The sequence below is a fragment of the Festucalex cinctus genome, chromosome 9 (genome assembly GCF_051991245.1).
Source record: "Festucalex cinctus isolate MCC-2025b chromosome 9, RoL_Fcin_1.0, whole genome shotgun sequence".
Classification (NCBI taxonomy): domain Eukaryota; kingdom Metazoa; phylum Chordata; class Actinopteri; order Syngnathiformes; family Syngnathidae; genus Festucalex; species Festucalex cinctus.
In genome coordinates, this window is record NC_135419.1 from 18,956,781 (window position 1) to 18,980,743 (window position 23,963).

Sequence of the window (23,963 nt, forward strand, 5' to 3'; positions counted from 1 at the left end):
AAATTGAAATGTAGAGAGCCACATCAAAAGGCATCCGGGAAATGATCTCCTGGGGAAAAAATAAAAAATAAAAATAAATCACTGGACATTAATTTTTTTCAACTGATAACAATAAGGAGAGCGAACGTTAGCAGCATGAAGCGATTGTTCACTTTCTTTTATCCGTCTTGGACCATTTAGAGTTTGGTTTTTTTGAGAGGCCTTCATTGTGAGGAAGATGAAAGAACACAAGAGAGGAGGAGGATGCGTCTGATCCTCGGCACCGACATGATTACACAGTTACGACTTCTCATGTTGGAGCACACCGACGCGGCGGTTTAAGAAGACGCACGGAAATAACTGTAAACACGTTACCTCACGTTTTTGTAAATATGTTATTGTATCTTTTCATCGCATAACACCAAAGAAATGACAACGTAAAGGAGTCAGTAAGTTTACTGTCACTTAAAATAACTCAAAAGAGCCATTTATGAAAAAAGTCAACCGTTGGCAACAAAAGTGAGTATACTTCTAAGTGAAACTGTCCAAATCGGGCCCAATTAAACATTTGACCTGGCTACAACAAGATCGCAAACACACCTGCTCTCCATTCACACCTGACTTTACTGTAGCACGCTGGTGAGTCGTGACATTGAGGGGGTCTGACTGGGGACAATTTAGGCATGTTTCACTTAGGAGTGGACTCACTTTTGTTGCAATTGTATGAATGGATGTGTTGATATGCTGTTAACGTCCCTAGGTTTATATAATGATGGGGGGGGGACTCATTTAAGTATTTTCACTAATGGCTGTACTCACTTATGTTGCCAGTGGTTGAGACATGAATGGCTATGTTGAAGTAATGTAAATTGTATACAATTAACGTACAGTTACGTTAACTACTTTACATTATAAGAAATTGATGTTTCTTCACATGAAAAGTTGCAACACTATAAATAAAGTGAGGGCTGTGCTCACTTTTGTGAGCCTTTTTAAAGCAACACAACCAATTGACTCGCCCCAACAGTGGTGGTATAACCTCCGGCCTGCGACATGTCGCGCAATTCCCAAAGCAAATAAAACCTCAGAGGAACTGCTCCAGAAAGCCCAAACTGCATTATATCTTCCTATCATCTGGCCCCTGCTAGAGGGGGGGGGGGGGGGGTCCCCTGCATATAGCGACCACACGGTCACGTTTTTCATAAGAGGAAACGTTTGAATGAACTAGAAAGGCACTCAGAGAAGTAAGGACGTCTTCCAAGACACCCACCTATGTCTCTGTTGAGTCATTAGGTTTCATGTGTTTAGTCACTCAAAAATGAAGGTAATTGCGTTTAAAAAAAAAAAAAAAAAAAAAGAAAAAAAAAAAAAAAAAAAAAAAAAAGACCTAAAACATTAAAATCAACTTTAATGGTGATTAATTTGGATTTTAATTGCACTCCTGTGTACACTGAGAGGTGAATACTATAATACTAATAATATTGTCACAATTGAGCATTGCTGTATTTGCAAAGTCAGATTTGTTGACGCTTCTCCCACTGAATCGCAGCTAGCTCACTGCCAAGACACGCCCCTTAAGGTGCATTTCAATACTACAAATGTAACTTCTTGCGTATTTGCACTTATAGAAACGGGGCCAGAAAAAAAAAAAGTCAAACTTGTATCTGAATTAATGGCTTTGTCATGGAACAAATTCAAATCGCAAGGCAAGGAACCCTAAAAATCGCCCCACCACAGGTTGCCGCTTCATTTCGTTTTATTAAAATATGAGATTTAAGCTTTAGTTCGCGGAGTTGTGGGTGCACCATTCATGCCACCATAAGCACATCTTGTTGCCAAGAATGACCAAACAAACTGGCGCACACTTCGTATGCGTCATGACGCCGGATTCATTCCAACCCAACATCAAAAACGGCCAAATGCAAGAATATACATTCATAAATCATCGATGAATCAAGCACAAGTCTTAAAAACTCACTTAAAAAAAAAGAAAGAAAAAATAGCTGCCAGTCTTACCTTTTGGCACCGGTCCGAAAGGTTGTGGCTCAGGTGGTAAAGGCAAAGCTCCCCCGGCCGTGTTGGCTCCCGAGCGGCTGCAGCTGCAGCGAGAGATCCGGCGGGGGTGGAGGTGGACGAGGGAAGAACACCGGAGACGAGCGCGGAGGAGCAGCTGCGACCGGCGGCGGCGGCGAAGGAAAGCGTGACATCAGGGAGCTGTTCGGCCGCCGTGAAGCTCCATCCGCCCGCTAAGTATTTGCATTGGCAAAGGGACGTCGTCCGATTGACTGTCTGACCGCCCTCCCTTCTTCTCTTTCCGCAGGTCAGAGGCGAGGCGTGAGGGTGGGGTGAGAAGAACGCGAGTGGCCCGAGCACGGTGCGTCAGGAGCGGGATGGAGATGGAGCGAGGCGGCGTGTTTTCCTTTCTCGCGTCTTCGCTGCAAGTGTGCGCGCGCCTCGCCAGCCGAGAGATTTACAACTTCCAAGTACCTCCCACACTTGGATCCTGACATGAATTCACTCTTGCGTGCGTGTGTGTGTGTGTGTGTGTGTGTTGGGGGGCGTAAGAAAGCAAGGAAATAGACAGTGCACAGCACCAACAGTACTGAATTAGTCGTACTTTTTTTTTTTAATGTAATTTATTGTACAGTATTATTGTTGGAGACAAGTGTGGAGCTAATTACGCTCTCAGCCCTGGAGTTTCAGGGCAGATAGGCCCACTTTAGTTCACAACGTTTTAATGAAGATAAAACATTTAATATAATAAACTAAAGAAGAATGATAATTAGTTTGTCAATCTAAAATAGCTTGCAATTCCCTCCAATGATATTCATTTATTGCATTTGTTCAAACATCAAATTATAATTGATCAGTATTTATTTGAACAAGTATGACGTTTAGGATGTTTTTTTTTCTAGTTGTTTGTGAAATTATTGCTGTTTTTTGGTATTAAAATAATGTGAAATTCTTCGTAACAAAGGCTGGCAGTCTGTCCTGAAAGTCAACTACAATATTTTATCAGTATTTTTGAGAATGAATTTTATAGTCAGTTCAGATTTATTTTACTTTTTGGAAAACACTTACTGCTGGTATACTCCACATACAAGATTCCCCCTCAATGAAATTGAATGGACGATTGGTCGATGATCACTATTCATGGTCCCCGGTGGGCATCCACTCTATCGTATTTACATCCAAATTCAACATTTCTAAAGATTTGGAATCTTCTGTAGGAATGTAGCAAAGTTTTTATTTACAATAAAGCATAAAAAGACCAACAAAAAAAAAGATAACATACTTGAGTGTCAAACACAACAAACACAATTGTCACTCAGTTATGAATAAGTCAATTTTTCGTTTAGAACTGGGCTGCAAGGTGCCTCTGTGCTCTTTTGTCACCTTTATGACGACTCCCGCCGGATGACGGTGAGTGAAAAAAGTTGCAGGCCAGTGTAACCCTGCGAGAACAGGTACTCCATGTACCACCTCCACGGCCTAACTTGCTGCAAAACACACGCAACCACAATTGCCACAATTACATTAAGAACAAACCTCTTAACTGGTGAGCCCTCATTCATACCTTTATGGCGTTGAGGTCGATGTCTTTATCAGGCCAACACTGATAAATGAAAGGAGAAAGAGTGTCAATTGCAAACATGACACAAATTTACTGCATTAGTGCGCTCCTTTGTCCTTGTTGGCAAGATGTTCCAGTCCGGCGGCGCACCACTAAGATTGTCCTATAGGTGAGGTTTTCTCCACAACTGTATGACTATGACATTTATGCACACCGGTAGAACTGTTTTACAATAGCGACATTTTTTTGTCCCACTACAATATGACATTTCTGCACACTAGTACAATGCCTACAGCACTCGTAAAATGTCTGGGGCGCAATATTACAACAAAAATGTCTTAAAGATCTCCTGAAACGAGCTTTGCAGCAACCATCCTCTGGACGCCCTAATACTGTATCAAAAGAATCGCTCACAAAATTGTACCTTTTTGTAGAGTTGCAGTCTCCACTAGGAAGGTCTGCTGTTAGCCTAGCATCAAACGAGCGGGTTTTGGTGGGCGTGGCCAAGTCTCATCTTTTCCGTGTGCTTCTGTTTACAAACCGGCTCGACCTCGGCTTTCCAACGGTGTTGGTGCCGGCCCTCCACGACCCTCCGGGCCGGAGATACAGGACCGCAAAATCGGCCACCCCATTCGTGGGAACTAACACGTTTTGTGAGTTGCTTGGGCATATTTAATGCGGAAATAAAGTCCAACCACAAGCATTTCTGTGGCAGAAGAAAAATGTTTTTTGTTGTCCTCTGTACAATCTGGTTCAGAGCAGTTCCTATGGGGTTGTTTTACTGCCATGCTGTCCTCCTGCTGCCGCTGCTGTTTGTTCGCGGGTTGGAAATCTCCAGCGGTGAGGGGTTGAAAATTGTGAGGGTGGAGTTCACGCTGAGCTAGTGACGTGTAAAACCGACCTGTTGAAACAGCCCATTTGAGAGTGCTGTTTGAGCTAATTTGATACAAACGGCCATAGGAAAGGGAAACATGGGTCGTTGATCTCACAGGTTTGGGGACTTAGTCAGGCTATGGTAAGACCTATTTATGATCAAAAACACAAAAAAAGTGAACATTTCATTTCAGGGGACCTTTAATAGTGACATGTTTTCCACTACTGTAAGAAATTGCTGTGCACAAGTGAAGACAATAAAATCTAATTTAATGCTTTTTAAATGCAACTTAAAACTAATTTAATGCCCACGTCGGACTGCATATACATACATTTATGCATATAATATTTATATGTTAGGGATGTCAGTTGATTACAATTATAATGAATTGCATGATTTTCATAGTTAACTCACATTTAATCGTAAATTAATTGCATGTTGTATCTGTTCATAATGTACAATTAAATATATTTTGTTATTAAGTTTTTCATACAGTTTACAGTTAAGAGTGTGAAACATTGAGTCTTCTGCCACTAGGTGGCATTAGTGTTTCATGTTGGATGTCGGTGACAGGAACACTCAATTTTTCTTTTCAAATTCAGAGCAATTGGTATTTGGAATGACTCGTGGAGTCCTGGTCGGTCATTTTGTTCACTGTTAATTACAACTTGTCGCCAGTCCCCACAAAGGAATATATTTTTAGGACATTAATTTGTGCTAAATTTTGTTATAGTGACTCATTTACACAATGTTGTATGTAAAATAAGTCTTTAAATTTGTAATGCCTCTCAACGTCTTTATTTTTTTCTTAACGCCATTTAAGGCCTTCATTTTAGCAAAAGCAATTTCATGACTTCATGCTTCTTAATGAACCTGTGGACTAAGAGAACAACTAGGACATAGTGGAACAACAAGGACACATATAGTGGAATAACTACAAAGTATGTTATTAGTGATATCGGTGTGCTAGCAGAACTATCAGCGAAGCACTAGATGCTAATGAGTAGAGTTTTGTCACTAGTAGTTCTGACAGCTGACAGTTGTCACACTAGTGCACACTTTTTTGCCTCACAAGAAACATGTAGTTGTTCAACTAGTGTGCCCTAGTTGTGTGCAGAAATGTAAGTAGCGAACAAACGTCACTGGTAAGACAGCTTACTAGTGAGGACAAAGAAGAGCGCACTCGCAGGCTAAGGACTAAACGCTCAAACGGCTTGCCAAGCTCGGCGGCTCACAGCTGGATGTCAGCGCTGGGAAGGAATCAAAAAGGGCTTGTGTGTATTATTAAACGTGATGAAAACCATGCCTCATGCTGCAGTTGTTAATAATACAACTGCTCACTTAGGTATTAATGTATGTTGTATGAAAGATATGAATAGCGCATGCATCACATGTCTATTCAGCCACTAGTGGGGTGGGGGGGTGTAAAAGGTCAGCAAGTACCACAGTGTGTCCCTCCAGGCATCTTTTCCAGTTGTTTGCTACGACTGTACTCATGATTGGCTCAAGTCACATGACTTGTACTTGTCGATTCTTTCATGTTAAAAGTACAGGTGTTGTTGTGACTGCTCTCAAACATAGCTTGTTAATGTTTGCCGTGGTAACTTGCGACTTAATAAAAAAAAAAAAAAAAAAAAAAAAAGAAAAAAAAAGAAAATTGTGACTGCCATAGTTGTGACTCTGCTACTCATACACAACTATACACTATGTGGCCTCCCCGCAAGTGGCCGAAGATATGCGGGTTGCTCACTTCATGAAAATGCATGACCCACATTATGTTGCATCTGTGTAAATTTCATCAACATTTTCATTCCCGATCTGTGTTAGATTTGAAGACAGACACATTTGGTTGTGTTTAATAGGGATGTAACGATAAGTGCGATATCGTGATATTAAAACTGCCACAATATCGCCGTTGTCATGTTCACGATATTTAAATGCAACACCAACACATCTGTTAAAAAAAAAACAAAAAAAACAAAAACAAGTCAGGTTGATTTCAATTTGTGCAATTCTAGCACCCTCTCGTGGCTATTTTTTTTAGTGCAATTTAATTTTCATCGGGGATGTTTTGGCCCTTCTGTTTAAAATCTACACTAATTGTCATGTGAAGGGGAACATAATATGGCTGTGAAGCAAGTCAATATGTGGAGGAACTCAATGTGTGCGTGCATTAACATCACAACATAACGTGATAATAACAAAACATAACACTGATGTTATGTACAAAAGCACAATATTGTGCTTTTTTTTCTTTACACAATAATGTGACCTTTTTTTTTTTAAATATCGCGATAATTATCGTATTGTGAGCTTCATATCGTGACGTTTGGATATCGTTACATCCCTAGTGCTTAGATGGAATCATCAAAAGAATAAATAATAATAATATGGTGGTAATAATAATAATAATAATAAAAATAGTCGAACAAATACGCAATTCACATTCACAATTAGAACATAACCAAAAATAAAAACGTGACCTGTATTCTGTGAACAGATGTTGCTAGTTAACTATTTTGAATCCCTCACTTTTCCAACCCCTTGAAAGTGCCCCCTTTGCCACAGAGGCGGACGCTCACCTTACGATGGAAGTCGATGGCGTATCCTAAGAAGGCCGGGTGATGGATGAGGTGAAAGCTGGAGGAGCAATCGGGTACTTGACTCCTTTGTAGCAGGTCCTCGTTCAGCTGCAAGTGCACGCTTGACTGGAACATCTTGCCGTTCCACAACAAGTTGACCATGTCAACTACGTAGTGGTTGAACTCGCTTAATGTCTGCGAGTTGATGTGAAAAGCCTGTCAGAGGAGGAGGAGGGAGTTTATGAACCATGTCTGTTTATTGTGTAGATTTATTTCTGCACCACGTATGCGGCGAGTCAACCTTAAAAGAGATACTTGACTCATTGAGCAATTTGCAGCAGTGAAAAGTGAAAATTTTCTCCAGAATGAATTTGATAACTTCATTATTTTTCATGTACAATTAACTCATTCACTGCCTTTGACGGAAAAAGACGTCAAATGATGCAATGCATTTTTGCTGGGCTGGCAGTGAATGTGTTAATACATTTTAAAAAGTATTTTTTCTACTTGCTGTCGACTGATGATGACCAATCATGGCTCATCTGTTTTCTGAGTTTGGTCAGTAAACTGAGCCATGATTGGTCATTACCTACTTCCTCAAGCACAGGTGATGTCATCATCAGTTGACAGCAAGTAGAAAAAAATACTAATACTAATAATACTAATACTAATACTAATTGTACATGAAAAATAATGACTTTATCACATTGATTATAGACAAAATATTAACTTTTTACTGCTGAAAATGGCTCAATGAGTCAAGCATCCCTTTAAACATTTCTTGACATCCATTTTCTTGACCACTTATTCCTCACAAGGGTCACGGGGGGTGCTGGCGCCTATCTCAGCTGGCTTTGGGCAGTAGGCGGGGGACACCCTGGACTGGTTGCCAGCCAAATGCAGGGCACACAGAGACGAACAACCATCCACACGCACAAGCACACATTTCTTGACAATCATGTTATATGTAACCTCACCAGTCCAAACTTGGCATTCTGATTAATATCACATTTGTGGAATATGAGTTGTGAAGCAAAATCCAACCGTTTTTATCTATCGCAGGTGGGCCGCATGAGCAACTGTGATGTCATCTTCAGTCGACAACAAGTGGCAAAATGGCCACCCTCTGAGATGGATGAAAACTGCTTGATTTTGCTGCTTAACCAGAATACCATATTTAGACTGCATACAACATATTGTAAAAATAAACTAAAAATATTTTTTTTTAAATGGGGTTGACTTCCCCTTTCAGAAGCCAGTGGCATTTTTCAGTTGAAAAAAATCAGGCTGTAATGTATTTCCAGCTTCAAAGCTTTCATTTGATCTTGAATTTAAGACAACAACTTAACCTTTCACCTAATGTGCAAAAAAAAAAAAAAAAAAATGTTCTTCAGAGAACCTAAAGCAAAACTTGGTTGTACAGTATATCTATTGAAAGTAGTTGGTGTACCTGTGTGATTTTAATTTGGCTTTTGGCAAATTCCAGGTTCACCTTGTACCTAAAACAAAACAAAATAAATAAATAACGGTAAATGTCATGGAAGGTATTTTTTGTTGAAACACTGTGACAATGTTGAGCAATTAGTTGAACTTTCTATTACCCCGACATTTTCCCTTTTTGCTTTGCCATTGACAGAGCTTTGTGTACAAGTTAATTAGCAGATACTGTAAGCTATTACGACTTTCAAAAATCGAACACTGCGAGATAAAAAAACGAAATGGAGCTCCTGGGTAGTTCACCTCCGCCTCATGATCATAAATGATACATTAGCATATACCGGTAAGTGCAAAGACGCCGTTCCGCTTCCATCAATCCAGTAACAGGACGCTACATTAACTCCGGCGAGGGCTTGCAGCCTACCTGTGCATGATGTAGGCCAGGCGGTCCACACTGACGGGGTCGGCGGCGAGCAGCGCAGGGTAGAAAACGCCGGGCGGTGGAATGATGAGGAGCGGGAGGCCGAACTTCAAAAAGATGTCGCACACCTGTTGTTCAAAGCCACATAAAATATGACTGTGATGAAAAACGCAACGGGGAATCGATGATCTGGCGTTATACCGTTTCGTAAAAGTCCAGGATGAAGTGGAGCAGAAGCAAGTTGCAGCTTTCCAGCTGCAGCCCCACAGCGGCCAGATGACCAACAAATTGCACCAGCTGCAACACGGAATCCTTGTAGCCCGACAGAGTCATGTATCTGGAAAAAAAATGAAATTTAGTTACACAGTAGTGTTAATTTTGTCAACGAAAACAAAACAATTTCGTCAACACACATTTTTCACCGGACTAAAAGTAGACTAGACTAAAACCTCATTAATAAACAATAACTGGGACTAAATCCGAATGTATTTCTGTCGACAAATGAAGACGAGATGAAAATGTACTTCACTTCATAAAAACTAGACTAAAATCTATGGACATTTTAGTTCATGAACAAAAACCAGATGAAAATGAGATGATTTTGGAAAGTCTTGTCTCTGCTAATCTGTCACTGTGACACTGTCAATGTGACATGCAGCTAGCGAGTGCATCAGCAATCATGTTAATCCGACCGCTAATTAATGCTGGCTAACTTACTAGCTTGTAGCATGTAGCCATAGTAGCCACTTGTTGATATACTGCAATTGTGTGTCAAGTTGCTTTTCATCAAAAAGATGAGAAAATTGCATGTGAAATAGTTTTAGATCCGAAATGTTCACCATTTCTGCTGACAAAAAAAATTAAAAAAAAGAAATAAAAAATAAACGGGTAAAATTATTGTCCTGACTAAAATTAGACGAATAAAATGATATTTTCTTGAACTAAAATAAAGGCTAAAATGCTCTTTTTATAGTCAACTAAACTGGACTAAATAAAAATGAGATGAGGTTGATTAACTATGATAAAAACAAACAAGTTTGATTTAACCTGTACTAAAGCTGAGACTAACTTTAAAAATGGCGGATAAAATTAACACTATTACAGAGTAGGGCTGGGAATCTTTGACTGTCATGATTCAATTCGATTCAGACTTTGGGTCTGCGACTCGATTCAGAATCGATTTTCGATTCAAAATTATTTGATTGGAAATGATTTGATTGGCTGGCCTGGGAACGCCTTGGAATCCCGCCGGAGGAGCTGGTTGAAGTGGCTGGGGAGAGGAAGGTCTGGGTTTCTTTCCTAAAGCTGCTGCCCCCGCGACCCGACCTCAGATAAGCGGTAGTAAATGGATGGATGATTTGATTGACAATGATTTTCTGCTTCATTTTATAGATGAGCAAATAAATTATCATGATCTACTCCAGCCTGACTCCCTACACGCAGTCCTTTTATCCCTCAGAAGAAGGGCTTTTCAGACAAAAACGCTTCAGAAATGTATACAGAGAAGCATCTTCATATGACTCACCGGCATAAGAAAAAATAAATAAAATTATATATATATATATATATATATATATATATATATATATATATATATATTAGGGGTGTTAAAAAAAATCGATTCGGCGATATATCGCGATACTACATCGCGCGATTCTCGAATCGATTCAATAATCGGCAGAATCGATTTTTTTTTTTTATTATTATTATTATTATTTTTTTTATTTTTTTTTTTTTTTTTTTTTTTTTTTTAGGATTCACACCTTGAGCATGGAAGAATGTTATATGAACGGCACATTAAGCCTTAATATTTTTATTTTAATGCTGTTCAAATGTGAAACAGATTGCAAACTGTTTGTGTACAGTGGCTCACGGTTATAAGCCTCAAGTTTTAGATAAATATATTCATACAAATCTTACAGTGTACATGTACAAATTTACTGATAGTATTTTCTAAATTTGAATGGAAAAAAATCGCAACAATCGACTTATAAATTCGTATCGGGATTAATCGGTATCGAATCGTGACCATTCGTATCGGGATTAATCGGTATCGAATCGAATCGTGACCTGTGAATCGTGATACGAATCGAATCGTCAGGTACTAGGCAATTCACACCCCTAATATATATATATATATATATATATATATATATATAGACATGTGCCTCTGTAGGGCCTCTACTAACTTGCTTGCACTTTGTTTATTTCCAGATGTTTATTTGTTAATAGTAGTGGCATTGAGTTTTATTTTAATTCATTTAGCTTTATTTGTTTGAGTATTTGGTGTCATTGTTAGTTTTATAAAGACTTATTATTTATCACTTATTTTTGTGAACATTTTTTTAAAACTTCAATACTGACACTTAGAAGTAGGGCTGGGTATCGATTCAGATTTCCAGAATCGATTTAATTCGATTCACAAGGGCCCGATTCAATTCATGATTCACAACGATTTTCGATTCAGTTGAGAAATTCCTGCAGCACATATTTTAGACAGTCAAAACTACCAATGCTGCAAAGTGTAGAAACTTCTTGCTCTAATTTAATGCATTAGTAAGAATATGAATATTTACATTAGGAATTGAATCCATTGCAGTTACATTAATCTGTTTCATTTAACATGGCCTTATAAAAACAAAAAATAATTTAAATAAATTACAACCACAGCACAGGCTGTGTAAATAAATTGACAAAAATGGGGGGGGGGGGGGGGGGGGGGGGGTCGATATATTGATACATGGTTTTATGTATCGATATTGGGATATGAAAAGGTGTATCGATATGATAGCGATATATCGATATTTCAAACCCAGCCCTACTTACAAGTTACTTTGTTTAATAAAGCAAATACTGACAAATACTCAGATATTGATCGTTTCTACCAGGGGAGGGGTGATGGGGTTGGGGACGGAGTGTTGGGGGGGTGGGCACCACAAAACATTTATGCTTAGGGCACCAAAATGGCTAGCGCCGGCCCTGATCAGAACGCACGGAACCACACTGCCCCTAACTGGCCAAATCAGGTACAACATGAACAGCGTTCCCAGTACACAAATGAGGGCAAGACAGTATCAAATAATTGAAATAAAATTGACTTTAGGACATTTAAAAATCAATGAGAATTACAATCCTTATGAGAATTGATTCTTTTGGCACACCCCTAGTTTTGATGCGTCAGCTATCTCCGTGAGACTTACACGGAGACGTGGCTGCTGATGCTAATGTCCAAGTCATCGTCCAGCGTGTACACCGAGTGCCGGAGCAGCCAGTTCCGCAGCATACTGTTTAGAACTTCCAACAGCCCGCACTGAGGACACAAAACACACACGTGCAACGCAAGCATAACAAGACATCAGTCAAAACTGGGGCTATTAAAATCAGATAGGAAAATGGTTGTTGGATGTAAAGTAGCATCAAACAAACTCGAGCAGAACGCGGTACCTTAAAAAACACTGAGGATGTGAAGTAGAGCTTCTTGAGGGGCTCTAACAGAAGCTCTCCAATTCCTGAGGAGGGGGAATAACTACGTAAATTATATGTAAATACTTCTTCAAGAGAGGACTCATAAAGTGCTTATATGTTCAAAAGTCCAACACAAATGTTATACAATTAATACAAGAAAAAAAAATACTTAAAATGTCTACAAAGAACAGCACTGAGCTCAAATGGAGTAGTATTTTTCCCCAATTCAAATCGATTCACTTCAGTTCAATCCAATAGATTAATTACGGAACATCAACTCTTCTTAAATATCAAGGACATGATAAAAACTCCACAAATATTAAGTTCCAGAGTAAATTTTGCGGAGGCAGTAACTGGTCAAATGATTTAGTTTATTAAATGAAAGTAACACGTGTTATAATCGGTTACGGTAAGCAAGGATGAGGTGAAAATATATATTCGGAACTGCTGAAAGTGCAATAAGTCAAGTATTTCATAAATTTAAGAAAATACTTTTAAATTCAAGTGAATGGCAAAAAAAATAAAAAATAAAAAATCGGCCTTTAAAATTCAATTTTCTTCAGAATTTATTGGGGGGAAAAAAAACAGATATTTAAATGGTTTCATTAATCGATATTGGGCCCGAAAAGGAAAATCGATTCAATATCGATTATTTTATTTTTTTATTTTTTTATTATTATTATTATTTTATGTATTTATTTTTTTTAAACCCAGCCCTAGTAGGAAGTCATTTACATATTCAACACCACGCGAGTGTCTCCGCCAATAACTTAGAAGAAGCTAAGATGGGTGAACATCAGACTCTTTGGTCTGACGACCGCCCGGACTACACACTGTTGAAAATGCTATGTCAGCCAAAAGCTAAGCATCATGTTTCGTTGGATGCACAGATGTGTGTTTAAAAATGGCAAAAAATTACTTTAAAAAAACTTACTATCGCTTGGCACCACAGGTATGTAACTCAGCAGGCTGAAGATCTCCGATCGCATGAAGGCTCCGTCCCAAACAGTGAGGAATTTGAAGAGAAACCGTTCACAACTAGAAAGGCCCTCCTGGTAAAGACATTGACATACAACATCATTATTATGTTTTTAATAATAACAAAAAAGAACCTCTCAAGAAGATTTTAAAGATGGCAAATGCACGCGGGGAGGCGGCACAGAGGCTCACCTGGAGAAATTGCTGCGTCGACATCAGCCTCTGCAAAAACTGCGCAGCCTCATCGGAATTCTGGCTTGTGTCGCCGTCTCGACAAAACAAAAAATCTGAGGAGAGTGAAAGGTATCAATTCCAACTATGTTTTGCATTTGCATTATTAGGGTTGGAACACCCATGTAACTAGGGGCGTGGAAAGCAAATAAAAAGAGAGGGAGAGGAGGGGATTTTTTTTTTTTTTCCCCCAGAGAGTGCAGTAGTGAATTTGTATCAGTCAGTTCCTCTCCTCTCTCCTCGCGAGCTTTGAACTGAGTTGAGTGTCTTCTCTTGTTTTTTGTCATGTTTAATAAATATCAAACCTTACAGTCTGACTGGTCAAATTCAGATAAATGCATAAAATTCCATATTGCATAGGCCAATATCGTGATATTGATATTTTTTAGATATATTGTGCTGCCCTAGTATCAAATTAAAAAAAAGGGCACTACATTGTAGATTCCCCACATGTTCATTCCCTGAGCTCCGCCTCTAATCATTTTTTAAAGCTCACACTTTGGGGAAAAAAAAATGACGAGAGTGACAGTTCAGCTGCCGGTTAGCTTAAAATTTGATCATCCGTCGTCTCCACCTTACCTTCTTGTAGCGTGCAGCCAAGCCAGAAGTTAAGGCGGAGGAAGGCCGACTCGTCCTGCAAACAGTCCAGGTAGTGCAGAGTCACGCTGCTGGACAACATGGAGCCCATCTGAGCTGGCAGCTGGTGCAAAAGGTTAAAAAAAATAAATAAATGTAAGCAAAGAGATGTGCGACAAGTCGTGACCATAGTAAAAAAAAAAAATCATCCGCAGAAAGGCAATGACAAATATGCAAGTGTACGCATGAAGTTAAATATTTCACCACCAATCCTCAAAGGCGGTCTATTAGTCACCTTTAATTTGCATAAAGGCAGCCGGTTTCAAGATTAAAAATCACCCAGTGGACCTTTTTTCCTAAAAATAAATACTTTACGCAGAGCAGCAGTCTGCTACTTCAATAATCCTTCAGCAGGCCGTAATCCTAATAACTCACTCACTGGGAGAGTTTATACCGTTGTCTTCTAATGTGCGAACAGCTGCTCCCTTCCCCTCCATCAGGGGCCACTTTGTTAGAGTAATAAGCAAATGACAATGAGGGCGAAAGAAAGGATACAAATGGTTTAAAAAATAAAAAAAAATAAAAACATGATGAGGGGGATTCATTAATGGTCTTTTGTGAGAAGTTTGATGAGGACTTGACTGATTCAACTATGAATATATGTACAAATGACCGTTCCTAATGACGAGTCATGACACGAAAATGTGTGAATGTTTCACAGCACAGAATGTGCGAGCTTTAAGAAACACAACGTACACTATTTTGCGCTTTTATGAGACTTTTCAGCTTTTATCTTTGTCTTTGCCCTGGCTTGCTGTTGTTTTTCTTAACTTTTATTGGTCAAATAAAATCAAACCACTAAGTAGAACAAGGCTATTAAAAAAATAAACAGTCATGAAACTAGTTTATACTCAGTGTTGTAAAAGAAATTGCAAGTCTCTGCTGAGGCGATGGTTGGCCGAATGTAAAAACGGGGAAGCAGCACCACCATGTGGACAGGAGCATGCATTGCAGTTTAATGTAAAGCTGGTAAGAAAGCATGCACCAAGGTTATTTTAGTTCATGAAAAAACTAAAACTAAAATTAAAAAAAACAATTATCATTAATGAAATCAAATAAAAACGAAATTGCTTTTTAAAAAACGAGAACTACCTGAAACTACATTTTATGTTAAAAAAAAACTATAATTAGAATGAAAATAAATGACTAAATAAATGACTAGTGAAAAAAAATGTATATATATACATACACAACACATACACACACGCACACACACATATAATATAGAAATAAACATTTTTGTATTTAATTTTTGAATTAAAAGTCGAAATGTTATTCAAAAGAGGGGCATTTTGACTTGGCAGTACGGCCCAAAACTGTCAAAATGAAAAATGAATAAATGACTAAATAAATAACTAAATTACTAAATAAATAAATAAATAAATACATAAATACATGACTAAAAGTGAAAATAAAAATAGAAAAAATATAATTAAAAAATTAAATACAAATGTATTTATCTATGTATCTAATGTATAGATTTTTTGCTCTTTTTATTTCCATTTATATTTATTTTTTGGATACAATTTTCGAATTATATATATATTTTTTATATCCATTGTTATTTTCACTTTTAGTCATTTATTTATTTATTTTGAATTTTGGCAGTTTTGGTCCTCCATACTACTGAAGATACAACATCACAAGCAACTGGTGGTACGGTATCTTGCTCAGGGATACTTCGACATGGTCGTAATGGCCTGTGATCGAACCCGCACCCCAGGGCTGTGAGACGACCACTCTAACACTGAGGCATGCCACCTCCAATGGTGGAGATGTATTTCAGTAAGTTTTGCGTCTATGTCAATATGTACCTCTATGCGGTGCATGTTCTCCAAAAGCTCCGCAAAGGAGTGGATGTGTGCCAGAGGGACCAATTTTTGGATGGAGGTCAACTCCGTCTGAGGCTCCTTAGTAAGCACACAAGTCAGCGTTGGCAGTTCCAAATGGCGGTGTTTCTGAAAGGACAGCACAACGGGGAGATGAGGATTCAGCAAGCTCCCGCGCTCAATAATTACGTTGGCGTCTAAGAAAAACATGTGGCTTGACATTACACGCAAAGCGACGTGGGTTGAGGTTCGAGCTTCCGTACCCTTTTCCTTGGTTTGCTCTGATCTTTAATTCTGAGGGTCAAACCAGAAATGGGGGCCATCAACGCACTGTTCTTCTTTTGGACAAAAGCAAGCGCTGATTTCCAGGGCTCGTTGTGCTTCTTAAACCCATACTGTGAAGAAAGACAACACAAGGACATAAGGCGGTCTTTTTTTTTTCTGTGCACTACCTCATAAGATCCAACCATAAGAAACATTTGGCCTTCAAGATGATATTAATACTCATTTTCGATTGATACGATCAGTTGCAAAGGGGTGGGGGAAAACAGTCCAACACATTTCCAAATTTGTTATTGGTCATACCTTTTTTCTAGCTTATTTAGCTAAAAGGTGACTTCTCTGGCAGAGTCAATCAAAAAAGAATATGAAATCAGCATGGGCAGGTTTTGATATAGTTGTTGAAATGGATTGCGCAGATAATGAAAGAGCCAGTGAATGTTTTAAACATAAAAATGTACAAACCCTCATTCTGGACGAAACAGAGAGTGTCACAAGTTCGGGCGAAAACACTTTATATAGGCACAGCAGGTGCAGGAGGAAGGGCTTTCTTCCCTGAGAAAAAAAAAAAACACGATGACACACATACAAATATGGCAGACGGTTAACATTCTTGAAACAATTTTGTGTACACACACAATAAATACTTAATTGCTGCGAGACCAGTTCAACTTTGTTGCTAAGCAAAACAGCGTGCACTCCCATATTAGGTGTGGATACTTGCTGAATGTTTAAAATGGAGTTTAAATCTCATTGCCTGCAACAGGGGTGGCCAAGTTCGGTCCTCGAGAGCCCCTATCCAGTCTGTTAGCCATGTTTCTCTCCACTAACACACCTGATTCATGATTATGATCGTTATCAGGCAAAGCTTGCTGATTAGCTGATCAATAGAGGGAGACATGGAAAACAGGCTGGAGAGGGGCTCTCGAGGACAGAACTTGGCCACCCCTGGCCTGCATAATGAAAGATTTTATCATGCCTGTAATATTTAAAAGAAAAAAAAATCCTCAGAGCTGCACCAATTTGTTTCGGCTTTTGCTGTTTCCACAAAATTCTCCAACATAAGACTTTTTCTTCTTTTTTTTTTTTTTTTTTTTTTTTTTTTAGAGCTGTCAAACAATATATCTTTTAATCAGAATAATCACATCTTAGTATTTTTATTAATCACTTGATTTTAAAAAGGCTTCTTTTTTTTTTTAAATCAACATTTTTTTGCCCGCCAAATTTAGAGAACCTCTTATGTGTAATTTTTTAGATATTTAATGTTATGAGGAGGCAAGTAGTTATGTTTATTACTCAAACACAACCTGTGCTGCATAACCATCCGCTGTGAGTTAAATGATCATCTGCGGTCAAAATGAATTGTGTGATTAATCTGCATCTGCGTTAATACATGATTAAAATGCGATAATTTTTGTGATTAATTAATTAGTTCACGCTTTAACTTTGACAGCACTACAAAAATGGCAACATAGCAATAAATATGAAGTTTGGAATAGTTCTGCACCGGTGGACGACATATGATTGCTGTACTTACCAGTTTTGTAACCAGATCCAGGAGCTTTCGGACTCGAAACACTCGCACTGCAAAAAAAATAATATAGGAGAAGAAACAGTCAGCAAAGCGCATTAAAAAAAATAAAATAAAAAAAATGCTGTTGATAACTACAATGAACATCAAAAGTCAGCTTTGACTTACCATTTTGCTTCGTGGTTAGAAGGTACAACAAGTGGCAGACGAAGGGACACTGAAACGTTATTTAGGATACAAAGTGAATCATTCACAACTCAAGTGACCAAATGTACATGTGGAACAGAGCATACCAGCTTTTCGTCTGTCACAAAGCTGAAAATGAAGCCATAGATGGCTCTCAGCTGATCCTTTGCATCAATCATGTCAAAAACAGTCAGCACCCACTTGATGAAAAAAAGCTACAAATGATATGGCAGCATGTTAAAATAGCAGATTGACACATTTTTTACTTGATCCAATTGCAATATTGAAAGACGGAAATCCTCCTCTTCTTTGTAATCGTCTTACTCACTTGTGTATTTGTGGGAATGTTGGTGGAACACAGCCAAGCTGCGGCTCGAACCACGGCCTCCTGAGGCACCACTGTGCCTGGGATCAGAAACTTGAGCACTCTGGGAAACAAATTGGTTCCTACATGCAACAAAAATGGAGTTGGGGGATTTATTTGGATGATCAATCATTCATTCATTCATGTGATCTGCGAGATGCCTGTATTTCCCCAAAAGGATTAATAAAGTATCTTATCTATCTTACCTACGCGCACTCTCATGGCAAACGCCAGCATCACGGTGATGGCGTCCGGCGGAAGCCCTTGAGTGTACGCTGCCCTCTCCACCACCGCCAGGTTTCTCTCCAAGTCATCGTTGCCCATCACGGGAGTGCCTGCCTCAGCTAGATGAGGTAAAGGTTTTGGTACTCATTTAAATTTCTTTGTAGTTATCATATTTGACAATTGTGCAAAAAAAAAAAAAAGGGGGGGGGGGGGGCGTGACGTGGGGGTTTGGAAATTTTTGGATTACTATTATCATTATTATTATTAGTACTGTAATAATACTACGCGTTTAGCAACTGATTGTCAGGGTTACCTGTTTGACATCTATTAAACACGACACAAAAAGGAGAGAAGACACTCATTTCAGGGCTCGCGAGGAGACTGGAACTGACTGATACACTTCACTCCTGCACTCTGAAGATTCCTCTCCTCACTCTCTCTATTTATTTGGTTTTCCACGTCCTTTCCAACCCCCTAGTTACATAGGTGTTACAAGTTCCAAACCTAAAAATGCAAATGCAAGGCATAGTTGGGACACAGTGTACTTGTTTGTTTATGTGTTGTGCATGCGAGTGGAAGATTGCTGAGTACATGTAGGGGTGGGTGATATGGTAAAAATGTCATATCACGATTCTTTAAAAATAAAGTCACAATCTCGATTTTATCACAATTCTTTGGTTGTTTTTTTTGTTTTGTTTTTTTTACATATTTTTAGACTAATCTTCACATTTCTGAACATTTTTGTAAAATTTAAAACATATTTAAAATCTATATAAAACCCTAAAAGAAAAAAAACACAGACATCTTAAGCCAACTAAGCTTTCTGAACAGGTTTCAATTGAAATAGTGCTTTTTTTTTTCTTTTTCTTTTTTATCAAATAGTGCAATGAATGTAAACAAATGGTAATGAACAGCCTCGGTTACTTTAGTTACAGTACAGTGTATGAACAGCACTTAACATCACAATAGAAATTTAAAATGTTTTTTCCTCAATAAACTATCGACAAAAACAGTTTGGAATGACTTAGCAAATTAATTAAAACACAGAATTGGAACGTAGAAAACATTGTTTACGACAGCGTTTGCTCGTCCGCGACTCCGCTTAGTTTGCAAATTCTCGTAGGTGCGTGTGGGCAATGTGAATTGTGGACGTGTCGCGGCGCGGAAAGAGTTGAGTACCCGTCGGCTGTCAGTGTCGCGGCGCGGGGAGAGTTGGGTACCCGTCGGCTGTTGGTTCCGAGGTGGCCGCGCTGGCACCGGCGGGGGAGCGTCCCCGCGCCGGAATAGGGGTTCTGACAAACCAGCATACCCGTCGAAGTAGCATACCTCACACATCTGCGCACGCGCTACGCATGCGCAGTAGGCAATTACATCATCACGCTGTCGAACTCGTCGGAGCAGCATACCTCGACTGACAAGTAAGTAAAAGTATGCAATAACTGATTATTTAGAACTGCATTTTACTTCGTTTTGTAATTATTTTATATAGTGAAAGTATTTTATTCAGAGAGTAAGTTTTGTTCTGCAGTTAGCATCGTGGATCACTGTGCGTTATTATTATGGCACAGTGGCAGTTACATGCTTGTACTACACTTATTCAAAAACCATTTTGGGGCTTCACTCATGTGTGTTTTTTCTTCTTATTTTAAGGTGCAATGTGAATTCTGTCTGCGGTGGACACATGCTGAATGTGCAGAATAACGTTTTTAAGTGTAAAAAAAAATGCAACTTAAATTGCTGACTTGTACAGCCATCGTAGTTTGGAATCTTTTGAGACATAGTTTGTGTAGTTTTTGTCACTTGATGTTTTTGTACTTTTAGCAAACTGGCAACGTGTATTGTAGTTTGTACATAAAATATGTTTCATCGTCCTGCATCGGTTTTCATTTTGAATTCAACAATAAAGCTCATTTTTTTCGAGTCTTCTCAAATGTTTCTTTCAAAATTAAGCAATGGTGTTCCAACTGGCAAATTCTCTCACAGCCTGCAAAATCTGCTCAATTAAATCTAGACAATTTTCTGTCATGTAGACAACTATCATACATAATGGGTATCGCTGGAGCCAATATTTTGTTGTTTGATTATAATGTTGCCTTTTACACTAATTAGAAATGACAATTGTGTCACCTAGTGGGCAGTTCGTGTGCAAGTCATTATAATGTGCATTCAGCCTCAGTTTGGTGAGGAAACTGTCATCCGCGCCTGCATATGGTTTTTGTTTGATTTATTGACAACAGTTTATTTTGATATATAAAAATGTTTTCGTATGACGACCCTGTGCACATAATAGCCTACACCTGAACGCAGCAGTCAGCAAAATGAACACAACGGAATGAGACGCGAAGACTTAAATCATCTAAAAATACAGAAATTCATGCAAATCGTTTGTGGGAGCGCGTTGGCATATTGTCCTCTGAAGTTTTAATGTGGCTCTATAGTTGGCCTTATTTTTTGTTGACTAGTAAACTAAGGCAACAATGTGCTGTGGGTGCCCATTTCAGCCATCAAAACAACATACCGATGTTACAATCAGCCGTCAGAAGAGCATGCTCGTGTTAAAACTAACTATACATATGCTTCTTTGGTAGCTCTAGTGTTTTTAATATGCATCTTATTTAGCCTAATTGCAGTGTATTATTATCATTTACGGGATCGTCGTAACGTAGGAATGCTATTCTGACTACGTATGCTAGCCCGATAGAGGCAGCTGTCGAGGTATGCTGATCCGACAGAACACCGGCCGCGGCCGCAGGCCGGGGAGGAGGGCAAATCGAGCCAGCTCCCCGCAACCCCGCGGCTCCGGGCCACCGCTCGTTCGAACGCCATTTGCGGGAGTCGTGCGGAACCTCACGGATGCTTCGGGCTCCAGGTGGAGGAGTGGACACATCAGCATTAGCATGCTTACTTAGCATTAGCATGCTGACGAGAGGATAGGATAGTTTAGTTTGTGTACGCGTTTGTGTGAGTGCGTGCGTGGAGGGGGGGAAAAAAAAAAAAAAAAAAAAAAAAGACCATATGGATGCATCAAGCATAAACCAAGCTTGAGCCCGCATAAAGATGAACTGTATAAAATGTGCCCTACAGACGATCTTGTCGATCTTTCATCTTTATGAGATTGTCAACACTTAACGATCCTTAACCTAATATCGTCATATCGCCCATCCCTAAGTACGTTTAGTCAAGTTTGCAATCATTTCTTAACAGAAAACAGGCGACCTCAGCAGACTGTCTCGAACCATTCTGCTGCGTTAGATGTTGTGGTTTTTCAGCTTTTTGAGTCATCTTCAAATAGCCAGGCTATGTGAATGTCAGTGAACACATCAAAGCATTCTTCATTACAAGCAGAAGCAATTCTTCTTTGCAAGAAAAGCAGTCTTCATTGCAAGCAGAAGCAGTTCTTCATGTCAGCAAATATATGATAAGATAACATGGCTAGGCTATGTGAATGTGAGTGCAAAGCAAAGCATTCTTCATTGCAAGCAGAAGCAGTTCTTTATTGGAGCAAATGTATGATAACTTATTATTTACAATTGTTCCTACGATGATATTTAGGTTGATTCAATCGAGATTCTGGAAGATCACAGATCTCAAACTCCAGTCCTCGAAGGCCCCTATCCAGCCTTTTGTCAATCTCTCCCTCCCCTCAACACCTGGCAATAGATGGATATGCGCTTCACTCAAGAGAATTCTCCGCAATATCCATCTGGTACCTCTCCACAGTAATTTGGTCGGGAAAAGGCGGGACATTGTGTACAATAATTCGGGCTGATTAGACGATTCATTCTAGACGTTTGTTCTAACCAATCATGGCCACGGGTGAAAATTTCGTCTTCGTTCTTGCCGAAGGGGGGAAAAGTACGGACATCTTACTAGCTAGAAATGTACGAAGCGCCTCTCGCTGTTCAACATTCAACAAAGAAATGGTGAGTAATTCTGTGCGAACAGAATTAATTGCAATGTCCATTCGTCCATGTTAGGGTTAGGTTTGTTTGTTAGCTCCGGTGTCGGTGTAAGATGTGATCGGGCTGCCAGATTGAACCTGCAGATGATGTCAGCTCCAGGATTGTCTGGAAATTGTCTGTTTACAATAGTTCAAATAAATAAATAAAGTATCATGGTTTTACATTTTTAGGTTTATTTTTTATTTTTAAGAGTGGGAAAAAACAAAACAAAAAAAACAAAAACATTGAAGCGCCTTCGCGCTTTCCGGTGACGTCAGTACAGCAGCGCTAACAAAGTTAGCTTCGGTTTGATTTCTTTTTTAGCTGTTGAGAAATCAATCACAATAACAAAAAAAACAGTCTTAATAATAGGAACACATTAACAATCTAAACTGACAATATTTGTCACATCTGAGACAATTATTTTGTGTATTTATCATTTAGTCAATCTATTTAATTATTTATTCCATATATTTTGCGTTTATATTCTTAGGTGTATTTATGTTTTTACAATTTCAGCCCGTACATTTTGCCATTTAAATTACATTTTTAATATTTTCTTTCCAATGTTTGGCGGGCGACCCCGATCCGATCTGGCAGCCCGACACCGGCGTCGGCTTCCTGGGTTCGTCACAGTTACATATCCCGCCCCCAAACACAATGTCGCTCTGTGAATGGTCCGAGAGCAAGGTTACAACACACATGGATCAAATCTTTAAGTATCGTTATCAGACTTTTGCACAGCTTGCTGATAATTTCATTCAGGTGTGTTGGAGAAGGGAAATATGTAAAACAGGCTGGATATGGCCACTCAAGGACGGGACTCGAGGACCCGAGTTTGAGACCTGTAGACATTACACAACAAAAATCTAACCCACGTCTTCCCATAATAGAGTACCAAGTGGCGTCACAAACCACGGTGGAACTCTCGTGTATACGATTTGGTTTACAGAGACAAGAAGCATTGAAGGTCGAATGTGGGTATAAACTCTAACATTTACAATTGTTTGCATGCTTGAGTCGAGGGGGGGAAAAAAAGTGTCTTACCGTCAGAGAAATACAGGACGGCCAGAACAAATGGGTCATCCACCTCATTTTTTCGTCTCTCTCTTTCGAAAATTCTCTGGCTCCTGTTAAGGCTGCGGTTGGACACAGACTCGTCGCTTAACGATGAATTGTTCGACTCCTCCATGTTTACACTGCTAACTAAATGGTATCCATTCCAAACAAAACTCAAATTCTTCGCGCGACCGTTTGTTCTGCGCTTGCGCAGTTGGGTACATCCGCCGGGATGCATTGTGGCTTTTGTAGTGCGCGGAGATTTCACTCCCGGAAGTAACACGGATGAGTCATTATTTATCATTAACGCAGAATGAAATTGTTACCTTAATTTCGCTAGGTTGAACCATCTTATTTTTTTTTTTTAAACAA

The 23,963-nt window shown here is 39.1% G+C and overlaps 2 protein-coding genes across 7 annotated transcripts in view; both read right to left on the minus strand.

Annotated features, from left to right (window-relative positions):
- Positions 1-2,404, minus strand: part of drp2 (dystrophin related protein 2) — a 241,583-nt gene extending 239,179 nt beyond the window's left edge. For all 5 annotated transcript variants that reach the window (XM_077532096.1, XM_077532093.1, XM_077532094.1 and 2 more), the window contains exon 1: positions 1,996-2,404. The gene's annotated coding sequence lies outside the window, so the exon portion shown is untranslated. The remainder of the gene's footprint in view (positions 1-1,995) is intronic.
- Positions 2,405-3,201: 797 nt separating this feature from the next.
- Positions 3,202-23,814, minus strand: cenpi (centromere protein I). 2 transcript variants are annotated; one of them, XM_077531400.1, is made up of 20 exons: positions 23,580-23,814; positions 18,573-18,710; positions 18,331-18,449; positions 18,110-18,217; positions 17,985-18,033; positions 17,823-17,869; positions 16,751-16,840; positions 16,270-16,401; positions 15,992-16,135; positions 14,121-14,241; positions 13,503-13,597; positions 13,267-13,384; positions 12,312-12,376; positions 12,068-12,177; positions 9,069-9,204; positions 8,871-8,995; positions 8,460-8,508; positions 7,010-7,225; positions 3,557-3,595; positions 3,202-3,479 (listed from the first exon to the last, which is right to left on the minus strand). In XM_077531400.1, the coding sequence occupies exons 1-20, from the start codon at positions 23,722-23,724 to the stop codon at positions 3,378-3,380; spliced, it is 2,148 nt and encodes a 715-aa protein (XP_077387526.1). In that variant the 5' UTR covers positions 23,725-23,814; the 3' UTR covers positions 3,202-3,377. The 2 variants fall into 2 exon arrangements, with proteins under 2 accessions (XP_077387526.1, XP_077387527.1); XM_077531401.1 differs by lacking the exon at positions 23,580-23,814 and adding an exon at positions 19,771-19,913.
- Between the last annotated feature and the right edge of the window lie 149 nt (positions 23,815-23,963).